The sequence below is a fragment of the Mercenaria mercenaria genome, chromosome 18, assembly GCF_021730395.1.
Source record: "Mercenaria mercenaria strain notata chromosome 18, MADL_Memer_1, whole genome shotgun sequence".
NCBI lineage: Eukaryota > Metazoa > Mollusca > Bivalvia > Venerida > Veneridae > Mercenaria > Mercenaria mercenaria.
In genome coordinates this window covers 471422-486337 of record NC_069378.1, presented here as the reverse complement: position 1 = coordinate 486337, position 14916 = coordinate 471422, and the positions used below count along the sequence as shown (strand labels likewise).

The window sequence follows — 14916 nt, the reverse complement described above, 5'->3', positions numbered from 1 at the left end:
ACTGGCATCAGTACTTTAAATTTAAAAGCTGTTCTTATACTTCAAAAATTCAAAATCTGTTCAAAGACTTTAAACCTAAATTCAATCTGATTAAAATCATCTGCTTTGCACTGGATCTTTGGACAGACTATTGAGACTCAAATTCACAAATCAGAGTCTCGCTTTCAACATTTTGGAAGTGAAAGCAGAAGTTTAAAAAAATCTATATTTTAACCTGGGAGTCCAGTTTTTGATAGATATATATATTCAATTCCTGACTCTGGCGTTATTTTTTTCTTTTTTTTCACATTTCTTAAAGATAGTTTAGAAACAAAATCTCTTGTTCTTATGTTCATTACATGACAAAACTTTTATTCTCAAGAAAAACTATTTTAACCAGAAGCTGATTTCAGTCCCTTTTAGCCAAATGCTTTGTCTGATTGGTTCAAATAAAAATAGACTGATGAAAATAAAAATAGCATTATTGGAAATCCGATTATACATGTTATACAGAAAGATGAATTTGAATGGGCTGTCATCAGATCTAACTTCTAGGAAGATCGAGAACTTAAGTCAGATTGATCTAAATTGGTTTCAAATATTTTATATTATATATCCCCCCCCTCCCCCCCCCCCCCCCCCCCCCCCAAACACACACTTTTTCTATATTTTGCATAAAAGTAAAATGCACTTGTTGCATTTTTGAAGCAACCTGTCTGTAATATTTTTCCTTTACAGCTTCTTTTTGCTGTGGGCCTACTTTGCAAATGTGTGGTTCTGAGGCTGTGTTTGTGGTGTTCTGTTCTTCCGAGAAATCTACTCTTACCTATTACTAGTATCTTTTTCAAGACTAAATTCTAAAGCCGTTTTAAGATTTTAAATTCTAAAGTGGTTCTAAGACTTTATATTCTAAAGTAGTTCTAAGACTGTACACTCTAAATTGGTTCTAAAATTTTCAATTCTAAATTGGTTCCAAGCATGGTTCAATGACATCCATTTCTAACTGGTTCCAAGCCTTTAAATTCTAAAACAGTTCTAAGACTTAAAGGTTCCAAGACTTTTAATTTGTTAAAATCCTTTTAATTTAAACTATTCAAAAGTAGAGTAAGAAATGACTATACATATAGAAGTGTTTACCAAGATGACCAACTAGTCCTGGATCCACCATACCGGTTAAAAATTAGGTCTAAAATGTATCTGTTATTTTCTCCAATTTTTCTGTCAACACTTAAGGAAGCCAGCACAATGTTTAGCAGGTGAAGTATAATGTGCAAGATGAGAACGGGAGAATGTAAAATAAACAACAACAAGATAAACAGTAATAAAAGTAATCCCTGAACAAAAAGTACAGGCAATTAATATATACCTGGAAGTGCTTGTGTCCAAGGGGAGTTAACCCAGTCATACAGTCCATAAAGGAACCTGACAGCAACAGACACTGGTGGCCGTGGATCAGCAACAGAACCCTGGTAATAATGATAGAAAAATGTTATACTAAAAACATTCTGTTACTTAAAATGAAAATCTTATCCCTACTGCCTTGATTTTATAACATGATGATATGATACAGTAATTAAGTATTTCTCAATATAAAGCAGAATTGGTACTTCAATTATAAATCTGAAGTTGGTGACCAGTCTACAAACTCCTGCATTTGATTGGTTGATTATCAGTTCAGTCTTGAAATTGACCAATGGCAAGGTTGTATACTGAGACTGGTTTCCAAACTCGTAAGTCAAATGTGATGTCTTCAATTAAATCAACACATTCTACACCACATGATTCCATATTTACTTCACTATTGTACGATATACAACTGACTAAAACACAAGGGCAAAGGTGCCCAAAGCAGACTAGTTATGGTCAGTGACTCGAGTCACTTGTTTATAACCATTGTCAGTCTGAAACTGCAAGTGAAGTAGAATTGTCTCATGTAAGAAAGCCATCCAGCTGTTTTATTGAAGGTTGGTGGTTATTTCCAGGTAACCAACCATGGCTGAAAAAAAGCCCGGAGGGTCTGCCTTCCCAATTAAAATCTGGAAAGTCACAATATGACTTAAAATGTGTCCTTACAATAACAAATTAAACACAAGAGCACTGTAGGTCTACTGGCACTAAATGTATTGAAACATACAAACTACATAATTGTAATGATTCTATATACCAAAATTATTATTAAATTTAATACACTTACCAGTTTAGACTTAAAGACATCCAGTAGTCCAGCTAGATGATTATACTGGGCTGGAATCCTCTTTAAATGTACCATACCAAATTCTATATTAGAGCCTGGCAACACACAGGTTCCTTGGTATAATCGTCTCCACTTCTGGTGTATTTGTACAAAAATTGGTACACAGCTATAAAAAAACACTTTAAATTTAGAATACTTTGAGAAGTGGCATGTTTGTCTAGAGCTTAACTATAAAACACAATAACATCATTCTCACCTCCAATCTGGGAGCCTTAACTTTTCTCCTGGCCAATCTAGGCTATTAATATTAATCTTTTTGTTTGTTTCGGGTTAAATGCCGCTTTTCAACAGTATTTTATTTATGTAACGGCAGGAAGCTGACCTAACCAGTGTTCCTAGATTCTGTACCAGTTCAAACCTGTCCGCCGCAAGTTAATGCAAACTTGCCTAAATGAATCAGAGTTAGAGGATGAATGATTTCAGTGATCTGTAGAACTGCGCTCTCCCTATTGAGCTAAGTTGGCAAGTTTAATATCAATTTACTATAAAATTATTATAAATGCAACTAGCAGGAAAGGCCATGACACAGAGGTTTATGTAAAAAATCAGACTTCAATATGAAAACATGTAATAGAATAATAAAATCTTATCTTATCTTATTCTATCTTATATGTATTTGACAATCCAAATAAATGACACCATTTTATAATAAAGAAAAATTCTCTTCCTTTCAGTTATGACTACAGTACAATACTGACCCTTTAAGTTATGAGGATTAGCAAAATATTCAAGTTATCTGAGTTTTCAAACAAATCTTACAGAGCAAATACAAGGTCAATGGCCACAAATAGCATGAGTGTTCGGTTCAACGTCTTTTTCAACAATTTTTCAGTCATATAAACGACGGTATCTACTTGTAGCAGTGGGCACAATGCCCAACTTTATAGTGCTGCCTCACTGGAATACCGCGCCGTAGACACGTGGCATGATACCCCACCCAATCACATTATACTGACACCAGGCTGACCAGTCCTAGCACTATCCTGTTAATGCTGAGCGCCAAAAGAGGAAGCTACTAGTACCATTTCTTTCGTCTTTGGTATGACTTGGCCGGGGATTGAACCCACAACATCCCGCACTCGAAGCGGACGCTCTACCACTAGGCTACCGGGGCGGTTACAAATAACATGAAATGCTTTAATCAGGACTGGTACTCAAGCAATCCATGCTCAAGGGAGTGGTGTTCCACTGTAGCTCAATAGACTGTATCCATAGTTTACTGTAATTGTTTACAGTAATGATTTATTTAATGACATGAGCCATATCTTACCATCCTGCATCTGTTAATGCAATGTTTACAGAAGAGAGTAACAGTTTGGCTTTACTTTCTCCTAGAACTGCTTCAGTATTGTTGGCAGGACTCAGTGTCACAAAGTCTTGTAGTCCATACCTGCAAGAGAAAAACATAGAATTGCTTCAGCATTGTTGGCAGGACTCAGTGTCACAAAGTCTTGTAGTCCATACCTGCAACAGAAAAACATAGAACTGTTTCAGTATTGTTGGCAGGACTCAGTGTCACAAAGTCTTGTAGTCCATACCTGCAACAGAAAAACATAGAATTGCTTCAGCATTGTTGGCAGGACTCAGTGTCACAAAGTCTTGTAGTCCATACCTGCAAGAGAAAAACATAGAATTGCTTCAGTATTGTTGGCAGGACTCAGTGGCACAAAGTCTTGTAGTTCATACCTGCAAGAAAAAAACATAGAATTGTTTCAGTATTATTGGCAGGACTCAGTGTCACAAAGTCTTGTAGTCCATACCTGCAACAGAAAAACAAGGAACTGTTTCAGTGTTGTTGGCAGGACTCGGTGTCACAAAGTCTTGTAGTCCATACCTGCAAGAGAAAAAACATAGAATTGCTTCAGTATTGTTGGCAGGACTCAGTGTCACAAAGTCTTGTAGTCCATACCTGCAACAGAAAAACAAGGAACTGTTTCAGTGTAGTTGGCAGGACTCCGTGTCACAAAGTCTTGTAGTCCATACCTGTAACAGAAAAACTTAGAATTGTTTCAGTATTGTTGGCAGGACTCAGTGTCACAAAGTCTTGTTGTCCATACCTGCAACAGAAAAACAAGGAACTGTTTCAGTGTTGTTGGCAGGATTCAGTGTCACAAAGTCTTGTAGTCCATACCTGCAACAGAAAAACAAGGAACTGTTTCAGTGTAGTTGGCAGGACTCAGTGTCACAAAGTCTTGTAGTCCATACCTGCAACAGAAAAACTTAGAATTGTTTCAGTATTGTTGGCAGGACTCAGTGTCACAAAGTCTTGTAGTCCATACCTGCAACAGAAAAACAAGGAACTGTTTCAGTGTTGTTGGCAGGATTCAGTGTCACAAAGTCTTGTAGTCCATACCAGCAACAGAAAAACAAGGAACTGTTTCAGTGTTGTTGGCAGGACTCAATGTCACAAAGTCTTGTAGTCCATACCTGCAATAGAACAAGAGCTGTCTCCATAGGATGACACATGCCCCCGATGGCACTTTGAATGAATAGTTATGGCCAATGTTAGAGTTTAGGACCTTTGACCTACGGAGCTGGGTCTTGCGCGCGACACGTCATCTTACTGTGTCACACATTCATGCATAGTTATTTTAAAATCCATGCATGAATGACAAAGATATGGACTGGACATGCCCATTAATGCACTATCATGAAAAATGACCTTTAACGTCTAAGTGTGACCTTGACCTTTGAGCTACGGACCTGGGTCTTGCGTGCGACACGTCGTCTTACTGTGGTACACATTCATGCCAAGTTATTTGAAAATCCATCCATCGTTGACAAAGATATGGACCGGACACGCCCATCAATGCACTATCCTATAACGTCTAAGTGTGACCTTGACCTTTGAGCTAGGAACCTGGGTCTTGCGCGCGACACGTCGTCTTACTGTGGTACACATTCATGCATAGTTATTTGAAAATCCATCCATCGATGACAAAGATATGGGCCGGACACGCCAATCAATGCACTATCCTTTAACGTCTAAGTGTGACCTTGACCTTTGAGCTACGGACCTGGGTCTTGCGCATGACATGTTGTCTTACTGTGGTACACATTCATGCCAAGTTATTTGAAAATCTATCCATCGATGACAAAGATATGGACCGGACACGCCCATCAATGCACTATCCTTTAATGTCTAAGTGTGACCTTGACCTTTGAGCTACGGACCTGGGTCTTGCGCGCGACACTTCGTCTTACTGTGGTACACATTCATGCCAAGTTATTTGAAAATCCATCCATCGATGACAAAGATATGGACCGGACACGAAAATTGCGGACAGACCAACAGACCGACAGACAGACGATTCAAAAACTATATGCCTCCCTTCGGGGGCATAAAAACAAGGAACTGTTTCAGTGTTGTTGGCAGGACTCAGTGTCACAAAGTCTTGTCTGGAAACCTAGACTATCTGAAAGCATAACTTAACTAGACTGTGAACATGTGATATCTAGAAGCCTAACCCCACCACACTGTGAACATGTGAAATCTAGAAGCCTAACCCCAATAGACAGTGAACATGTGTTAATGGAAGCCTATCCCCACTAGACAGTGAAAATGTGATATCTGGAAGTCTAACACCATTGAACAGTGAACATTACATACCTGGAAGCCTAACACAAATACACTGTAAACGTGATATCTGGAAGCCTGACCCCTCAGTCTGGATTGTGAACATGCAGGATTTGGAAGCCTAACACCACTAGAATGTGAACATGTGCTATCTTGAAGGCTAACCCAACTAGACAGTGAACAAGTGATACCTAGAAGTGTTATACCACTAGACATGTGATATCTGAATGACTAACACAACTAGACTATGAACATGTGATATCTAGACACCTGACCCCACTAGACTGTGAATATATCATATCTGGGAAGAGAACATAGCAAATCCACTTCATAATCCTTACAGGCAAAATGCTACATTTTCAACATCATTTCTCTAAGAACTACATAAATTCAAACAAACTATAATTATATTATAGATATTTTCCTAATGTAAGATTAAACAAAGATGATATCATTTTCTGAAGAATGCCATACTGCAAATAAATTTTTTACCAAAACAGCAAATTGTGGGGACACGATTTCAAGGATCTCACATAGGAATTTTATAAGTACGTTTGGATTCATTTTTGTGGAATGACGAAACCATGAAATCAACAGGAATTAGTCCTCTGCAAATGATACAGTAACTTACCATCTACATATACAATGAGCTCTGGATGGGAAATCATTGTCCATGTTCATTAAATCTCCATACACAGTTGGGGTTATCTCTGAAATTTATCAAAAGCAAAATATAATCATAACTTTTATAAATAAACCAAATACAACACTAAAAGATTCCAACTTATAATTACAGTGAACAACTAGTGACACAACTGCAAGTAGATGTTGGCAGTTCAAAAACAATTTGTTTTTAAATTACAGTCGCTCTTCAAAATAGTCCTAAGACAAATCAGGGTAGACTTCTGGTAAATGAGAATAAAATTTTAGTCTTCTTTGCCTCATCTTTTAAGAGACTGAAATTTTTCCTTAAGCTCAACTTTAAAAACAGTGACATATTTTCTTACCATCTTAGTGCATCCATGACAACAAGGCCACAGTAAATGTCGTGGTAATTCAAATTCAGTCTGATCATTTTGACCCTTGTTGTTTCTTAGATCTTTTTTTTCAGGTCTATTATCAAATTGACCTTTCCAATCCCTATGCTGTATCTGTCTTTTTTTTAAATTTGACCTTTTTAACCTTCAATTTTCCTATACCTCTATCATTGTCATCATCTTCCTCTCCACTCTCTTTCTCTGCAGACTTCTCAGTCTTTTCATCCTTTGATTTTAACCAACTGTGTGTTAGAGAGAACTTGAAATTGGCAAATGTCAGCTCTTCTGTCTTTTCTTCCCATGTGCCATTTGTGTAAGCTCCCTAAAATATTCAATAAAAATCAGCTGATAACTTAAAACAATACAAAGAAGAGTAAAAACTGAGACTGTTTCATCGTAACAATAGAACTTGTTATTCTAAAACTATTACTTTTACATCAATTATAGATAAAGTTCTAACAATTTAATAAATGTTACCCATGCTCAATGACTGTTTCCTGGATTTCTGACCAGTTACCTTCTAGGACCAGATCATACCAATACATCTTGTACCAGTACCTACTAAAGCACCTGTATTGACAAGTATCAGCGCCTTCCAGTACCAGTACTGACCAGTACCAGTACCTATTGACCAGTACCAGTAACTACTAGCACAAGTACCAATTTGTGCCTCTAAGGACCAGTATTAGCAGCATCTACTTGTACCAGTACTGACTAGTGCCAGTACCTGCCAGTACCATAATGCTGGTTGCTAAGTAAGGAACTGAGGACACTGCAGCCTAATTCCTGTCTCGCTGGGATTTGAAACCATCACATTTAAGTTTGCAGTCAGACACTCTACCCATATCCCACAATATAAGCATCTGTTAAAGAGCACCTTCCAATACATTTAGTAGATTCAATCTATACCAGTTTTAAATTAATGTAAATGCTTTTTATTTCAGTATTTACTTGCAAGTATTTTTAAGTCATGCACATAAACATCTCTAGTAAAACTTTAAACTCTTAACTGATAGAAAATTAGCAAAAGTCAGTATTTCAAATCTGAATACCGGTACTACTTTAACACAACAAATACTCATATAGTTCATTTGCCTCTCAGGTTATAAAACACGAGTTTGGGGACAAGTCTGAGAATGTAGCAATGTCATTGGTAAATTTTAAAGCTCTGCTCAGAATCAACCAATCAAATGCTGGAAGTCTGAGACTGGTTTACAGCTTACAGATTATTGTTAGCCTACCCGCTTAGCTCAGTAGGTAAAAGCGTTGGTCTACGGATCTCGGGGTCGCGAGTTTGATCCTTGGGCGGGGTGTATGTTCTCCGTGACTATTTGATAAATGACATTGTGTCTGAAATCATTAGTCCTCCACCTCTGATTCATGTGGGGAAGTTGGCAGTTACTTGCGGAGAACAGCTCTGTACTGGTACAGAATCCAGGAATACTGGTTAGGTTAACTGCCTGCGTTACATGACTGAAATACTGCTGAAAAACGGTTTTAACCCAAAACAATCACACAAACAGATTACTGTTAAATTACCAAATTATTATTATTGTAATAAACAATTTACCTTTGGAGCTGGCAGTCTAGGTGGAGAGCTCACCAGTTTCCATTCATGTAGTATCTCTTCTACTCGAGATATAAATCTGAAATACAAAAAAAAAATCTGATTATACTTATAACAAGAAAATACTTAAGGATCAAATTTGTATCAGGTTAATGTAAGTTACCTAAAATGATACATCAACTACATTTTTGAATAATATTTTCCCCAACAGAAAATAAAATGGTTTTTAGGTCAATGAACTTCCCTTTGGCCTGCACTGATGCAGAAAAAGTTTGCTGTATTTACTAAATCAAACTAGAGCTATCACTAAAGGTGATGAATGTACCCCCTGCATGCACTGACACAGTACATTGCAATTTGACGCACACAAGATTGCATTATTATGTGGACTGTATGTATATAGACTGTATGTATACAGTATAGTAACAAAAAACAAAGTCCCATAACTATGCAGAATATTTATCTAAAAGAATGTAACATGCACCATGCACAACTAGGGTTGGTACTGATCACTTGTGTGAAGTTTCATTAAATTGTGTGTAAGGGTTTGGTAGATTAGGCACGCACAAGATTGCATATGCAGACTGTATGTACATAGTATGTTAACAAGAAACAAAGTCCCATAACTCTGCAATTTTTGTCGCTGAAAGAACCTAACATGCCCCATGCACAACTACTGTTGTTACTGATCACTTGTGTGAAGTTTCATTAAATTGTGTCAAGGGGATGAGGAGAGATGGTGCGCACAAGATTATGTCTATGTATATAGTATAGTAACAAAAAAACAAAGTCCCATAACTCTGCAAATTTTTTTTCTAAAAGAACCTAACATGCCCCATGCACAACTACTGTTGGTACTGATCACTTGTGTGAAGTTTCATTAAATTCTGTCAAGGGGATAAGGAGAGATGGTGCACAAGATTGCGTCTACGGACAGACGGCCAGACAGACAACCTGAAACCAGTATACCCCCTCTTACAACTTTGTTGTCGGGGGGTACAATTATTGCCTCCCATGGAATACCTGTACAAATGGCGAAGGAATGGTTCGGACTAAGGACATTGTCTAAACATTTAACAAAATTGCCAATGGATTAAGTTACTGTTCCTATACTGAAGCTGCTGTAAAATATAAAACAGAACTGCAATGTGACAAATTTACCTTTCCCATTCTGATGCTGTTGTGAAATCTGTGATCTCAAACACCTCAGCATCCTAGAAATGTATTAAAGCAGTAATTAGATACTTTTACCATTGTAGTAACTTTTTCAGACTTAACAGGACATTTTTTGTCAGTTATGACAACTAGATATACAACAAGAGCTGTCGGACGACAGCAATACTGGACTATTCAAAAGCCTTGTCAATTGAATGAATACAGATAAAACAAGAGGGCCATGATGGCCCTGTATCGCTCACCTGAGTACCATTGCTCATAATGATATAATCAAGTTTTGACATAGAGCACATAGGCATACACACTAAATATCATCAGGATAAACATTTTCTTGTAACAGTCCCTTTTGACCTAGTCAGGGCCAATTTCAATACCAAGTTTGAGGGTCCTAGGCTCAAATGCTGCATTTTTGTAAAAACATTAGAGTGGGCAGACCAATGCTCGGCGTAAAAACTACATATTTTAAATCTAAAAACTGTTTTTACATTAACTTACCGTACTTTTTTATCGTCAGTTTGTAGAACACTCTGTGAGTATTCAACCATATTGTTTACATATTTCTAGTCACACCGTGACGTAATAGACGGGAGCTAAAAATAGTACCAGTAAAACCTGTGCGGTTCATGCGGAAGTATACCAACGCTCGGCGTACGGCATATTAATCTGCAGGTTGTAATTTTGAACTATTTATGCATTAAAGTGAAGTATAAGAAATATTTAACACAAGACATAGGTTGTATTGATTAACCGATTATTTTAAGTACATAAACATGTACGTAAATTACCACTCTCTCTACTCTGCATATATAAATTGAATAAACAAATTTTTTACAACAATTATCTGAAGGAATTCATTTGAAGATAATTTATCACAATTCTGTGAGTCTAACTTCAAGAAATCAATAACTTATGATATTTGATGATTTATTTCCATTATTTTTGGAAATCTTTTCAAAAGTGTCATTAGTCCACATAGTATATCAATTTCTTGAACAGCATAAGCTACAGAAAAGTGCAGTACAATTGGTCCGTATAAAATGCCATGGTAAAGGTTTATAGTTTATTTAAGTATAAAAAAATAAAATAATTAAAAAGAAAAATGCTTTTTTCTCCATAATTCCGCCTGCAATCTACTTTTTTAATACATGTTTTACCAGAAAATCTGTTTTAATGAGAGTAGAACACAAAACTGAACGCCTTTAGCCTTGCATCGTCTGCTTTACTGTGACCACGTGACCATACCGGAAATGAACCGCACTTGGATAAAATTACGCGTGATGTAAACAAACGAAAAGGGACTCACAAGAGCTGATATTTTAAATATATATTAAGAAATTCCTAGAGAAACGTGATATACGCCGAGCGTTGGTATGCGCCGAGCATTGGTCTGCCCACTCTACTTTTCCTTACCCTGGAAGACTTAAATAACAGTTAAAACCAATCTTATTAGATGCTGCTGACATATATTCATTTACATAAAATAAAGGGAGGTTATTTGTCATAAATTCGGTCAAAAGTTATCTACCGTGATTGTCCAAGTCCATCTGATGGCACAAATGACATTTCAAATCAGCATCTTCATTGGTTACTGAGATACACCCATTTTAATTTGAAACAAAGGGAGGTAATTTGACATAAAACCAGTCCATACTATCTACCCTGATTGCCTCAGTCCAACTAAAGACAATAATGAAATTTCAAATGCGTACTATAAATATTTACCGAGATAAATCCTTTTTTATTAAAATCAGGGGAGGTAATCATGCATTGCTATATGCATGTAGAAGATACAAAGTACAAGCCTATACAACAATATATTAGTAAAGTATTCATATCGATAAATGTTCAATCAAGAGTTATCTAATATGACTATTTCTTACCATGGAAGACATAAATAACGTTTCAAACCAATCTCATTGGAAGCTGCTAAGGTGTATTCATATAGATAAAAATAAAGGGAGGTAATTTGTCATAAATTCAGTCATCATGTATCTTCACTGATTGTCCAAGTCCATCTGTTGACATAAATGAAATTTCAGATCAGTATCTTCATTAGTTACAGAGATATACTCATTTTAATTTGAAATAAAGGGAGGTAATTTGACATAAAATCAGTCCATAGTTATCTACCCTGATTATCTCAGTCCAACTAATGTCAATAATGGAATTTCAAATAAGTCCTATATGTACTTACTGATATAAATCCATTTTGATTACAATCGGGGGAGGTCATCAGATATAAAATAACTCTGGAACCTACGGTTGGATCTGACAGATTCGTCATGGAATCCACGATTTATTGTTGTTGAAGATATTTTGGAAGTTTGTATCAAATCAAACCATAAATGAAGTCTCTATATGGCTGCAAAAGCCAAAATAGCAAATTTTGGACCTTTAAGGGACCATAACTCTGGAACCCATGATGGAATCTGGCCAGTTCAACAAAGGAACCAAGATCTTTTGGTGATACAAGTTGTAAGCAAGTTTGGTAAAAATCAAATCATAAATAAAGCTGCTATTGTGCAGACAAGGTCAAAATAGCTAATTTTGGCCCTTTCAGGGGCCATAACTCTAGAACCCATAATTGGATCTGGCCAGTTCAAGAAAAGAACCAAGACCTTATGGTGATACAAGTTGTGTGCAAGTTTGGTTAAAATAAAATCATAAATGAAGCTGCTATTGTGCAAACAAGGTCAAAATAGCTAATTCTGGCCCTTTTAGGGGCCATAACTCTGGAACCCATAAAGGGATCTAGCCAGTTCAAGAAAGGAACCAAGACCAAATGGTGATACAAGTTGTGTGCAAGTTTGGTTAAAATAAAATCATAAATGAAGCTGCTATTGTGCAGACAAGGTCAAAATAGCTAATTCTGGCCCTTTTAGGGGCCATAACTCTGGAACCCATAATGGGATCTGGCCAGTTCAACAAAGGACCCAAGATCTTATGGTGATACAAGTTGTATGCAAGTTTGGTAAAAATCAAATCATAAATAAAGCTGCTATTGTGCAGACAAGGTCAAAATAGCTAATTTTGGCCCTTTCAGGGGCCATAACTCTGGAACCCATAATGGGATCTGGCCAGTCCAAGAAAGGAACCGAGATCTTATGATGATACAAGTTGTGTGCAAGTTTGGTTAAAATAAAATCATAAATGAAACCACTATCGTGCAGACAAGAAATTGTTGACGGACGGACGGACGCACAGACGACGGGTGATCACAAAAGCTCACTTTGTCACTATGTGACAGGTGAGCTAAAAAGGGCATAATTTTGTAAAAATGCAGAACAGGGTTATCGAACCTGCACAGTGCTTATTAGCTCACGACAGTGGACAAGTGTGTGAAGTTTCAATTCTTTCCCATTAGTCGGTACTGAGATACCACCTTACATATAAGAATTTAACCAAAATTTGCTATTAGTTGGAAAAAGGGCATAATTTTGTAAAATGCAAAGTAGAGTTATTGCACCTTTGCACTGCATGTCATATCATGACAATGAACAAGTGTGTGAAGTTTCAATCCATTCCCATTATTGGATACTGAGATACCAGCTTACATACAAAATCTTAACCAAAAACAGCTAAGTCGAAAAAGGGGCATAATTTTGTAAAAATGCAAAGCAGAGTTATGGGACCTTTACAGTGCATGTTAGATCATGACAGTTAACAGGAGTGTGAAGTTTCAATCCATTCCATTAAGTGGATACTGAGATACCAGCTTACATACAAATACTTAACCAAAAACTGCTAAGTCAAACAAGAGTTGTCCGTAAGACAGCCAAGTTCGACTATTCGAAATATTGTCCCAAAAGCAAGAATATATTACCCAAAATGTTAAATATCAAAAGAGTTTTAAGTTCAAAAGGGGACATAATTTCACCAAAATGCATATCAGAGTTATGGACTTGCTGCTAATTCAACTAGTTTTATAACCTCGAAGGCACTTGTGAAGTTTCAATTCAATAGCTGCATTAGTTTTGGAGATAGCAACTTGCATGTAAAACTTTTACCAGAATTTTCTAAGTCCAAAAGGGGGCATAATTTGCCCAAAATACATGTCAGAGTTATGGAACTTGACCCAGTGAGGTTGGTAATTGATCTAGAAAATGAAAAATAAGTTTCAAATCTATATGCCTTTAAGTAATAGCTGTAAGTACTTGCACGCAAAACTTTTAACCAGAATTTTCTAAGTCCAAAAGGGGGCATAATTTGCCCAAAATACATGTCAGAGTTATGGGACTTGATGCTATCAACTAGTTTTATAACCCCGAAGGCACATCTTAAGTTTCAATTTAATATCTAAAAGGGGAGTGGTGGTCTAGTGGATAAGGTGTCGGCTGCTCAATCCAAGGGTCGTGGGTTCGACACCAGTACTGATTTTTCCAGGAAGCGGACTCGAGAGTGGTTACAATAAGCTTCAAGCTTTCATCACAATCGAGCTAAAACAAATTAGTATAAACCAATTCAATTTTTAAAGTTTTTCCTTTCGGTTGCCATGGCAACCAGTGTTCTGCATGGAATTCAATTCTTTGAACAATTTTGAAAGGGGGCCATCCAAGGAACATCCCTGTGAAGTTTCATCAAAATTGGCCTGTTGGTTTAGGAGGAGATGTTGTTTAAAGGAAAGTGTGGACGGACTGACGCCGGACGGTGAGCGATCACAATACCTCACCCTGAGCACTTTGTGCTCAGGTGAGCTAAAAATGGCGCGAAAAAAAATGGTAGTCGCATAATGGCGGATACAAATAGTCCTCAGTTTTTTTGCTGTGTAGAGCTATTTTCCTTATTTTCTTTGCAATTTTTTTGCTAAAATCACATGACAGATCTATGCTTGACATGTAGGTAACATTTTCATAATGAAATAACAACAGGACAAAAATTTTCATGGAAACTTAGATCATACACCACCAGTATAATTTGTGGTCTCTCTGATTTTGCAGTTTGTGTGTTTGACTGAAATTGTTTTTCTTGCATCAAACATGACCCCCACTTTTCTTTTGATTTTAAGTTAGCACTGACAATATTCTTCAAGAAAATGTAAGTTACAGAAATTTAAAATGGGTCCTGATGTGTGCTGCGGTCATTGGAAATAGGTCGATTTTATATAGAATAAAGAACAACAACTATTTAGTGTGTTATAACCTTCAGATTCAGAAATGTTATATTTTGCTGTTTTGAATGGGCGCAACCATCAGAATATAAGAATTGCCTCAATTATAAAGTCATGGTAGCCTGGACAACCTGCATACTTGACACATGAGAATGGTGTGTTCATCTGAATTCATTAAGCCAGCTTTCCTGAAAGAGACAAGTACGTTGCTGTAATATT

At 36.8% G+C, this 14916-nt stretch overlaps 1 protein-coding gene across 1 annotated transcript in view; it reads right to left on the bottom strand.

Moving 5' to 3' along the window:
• LOC128550815 (rab3 GTPase-activating protein catalytic subunit-like) overlaps positions 1–14916 on the bottom strand; it is a 30305-nt gene that overhangs the window by 13093 nt on the left and 2296 nt on the right. Inside the window, exons 2-8 of the mRNA XM_053530640.1 lie at positions 9576–9628; positions 8418–8493; positions 7010–7169; positions 6442–6520; positions 3504–3623; positions 2174–2339; positions 1346–1445 (exon numbers count right to left, since the gene is read on the bottom strand). Of these exons, the coding sequence (XP_053386615.1) occupies positions 1346–1445; positions 2174–2339; positions 3504–3623; positions 6442–6520; positions 7010–7169; positions 8418–8493; positions 9576–9628 (754 nt within the window). The remainder of the gene's footprint in view (positions 1–1345; positions 1446–2173; positions 2340–3503; positions 3624–6441; positions 6521–7009; positions 7170–8417; positions 8494–9575; positions 9629–14916) is intronic.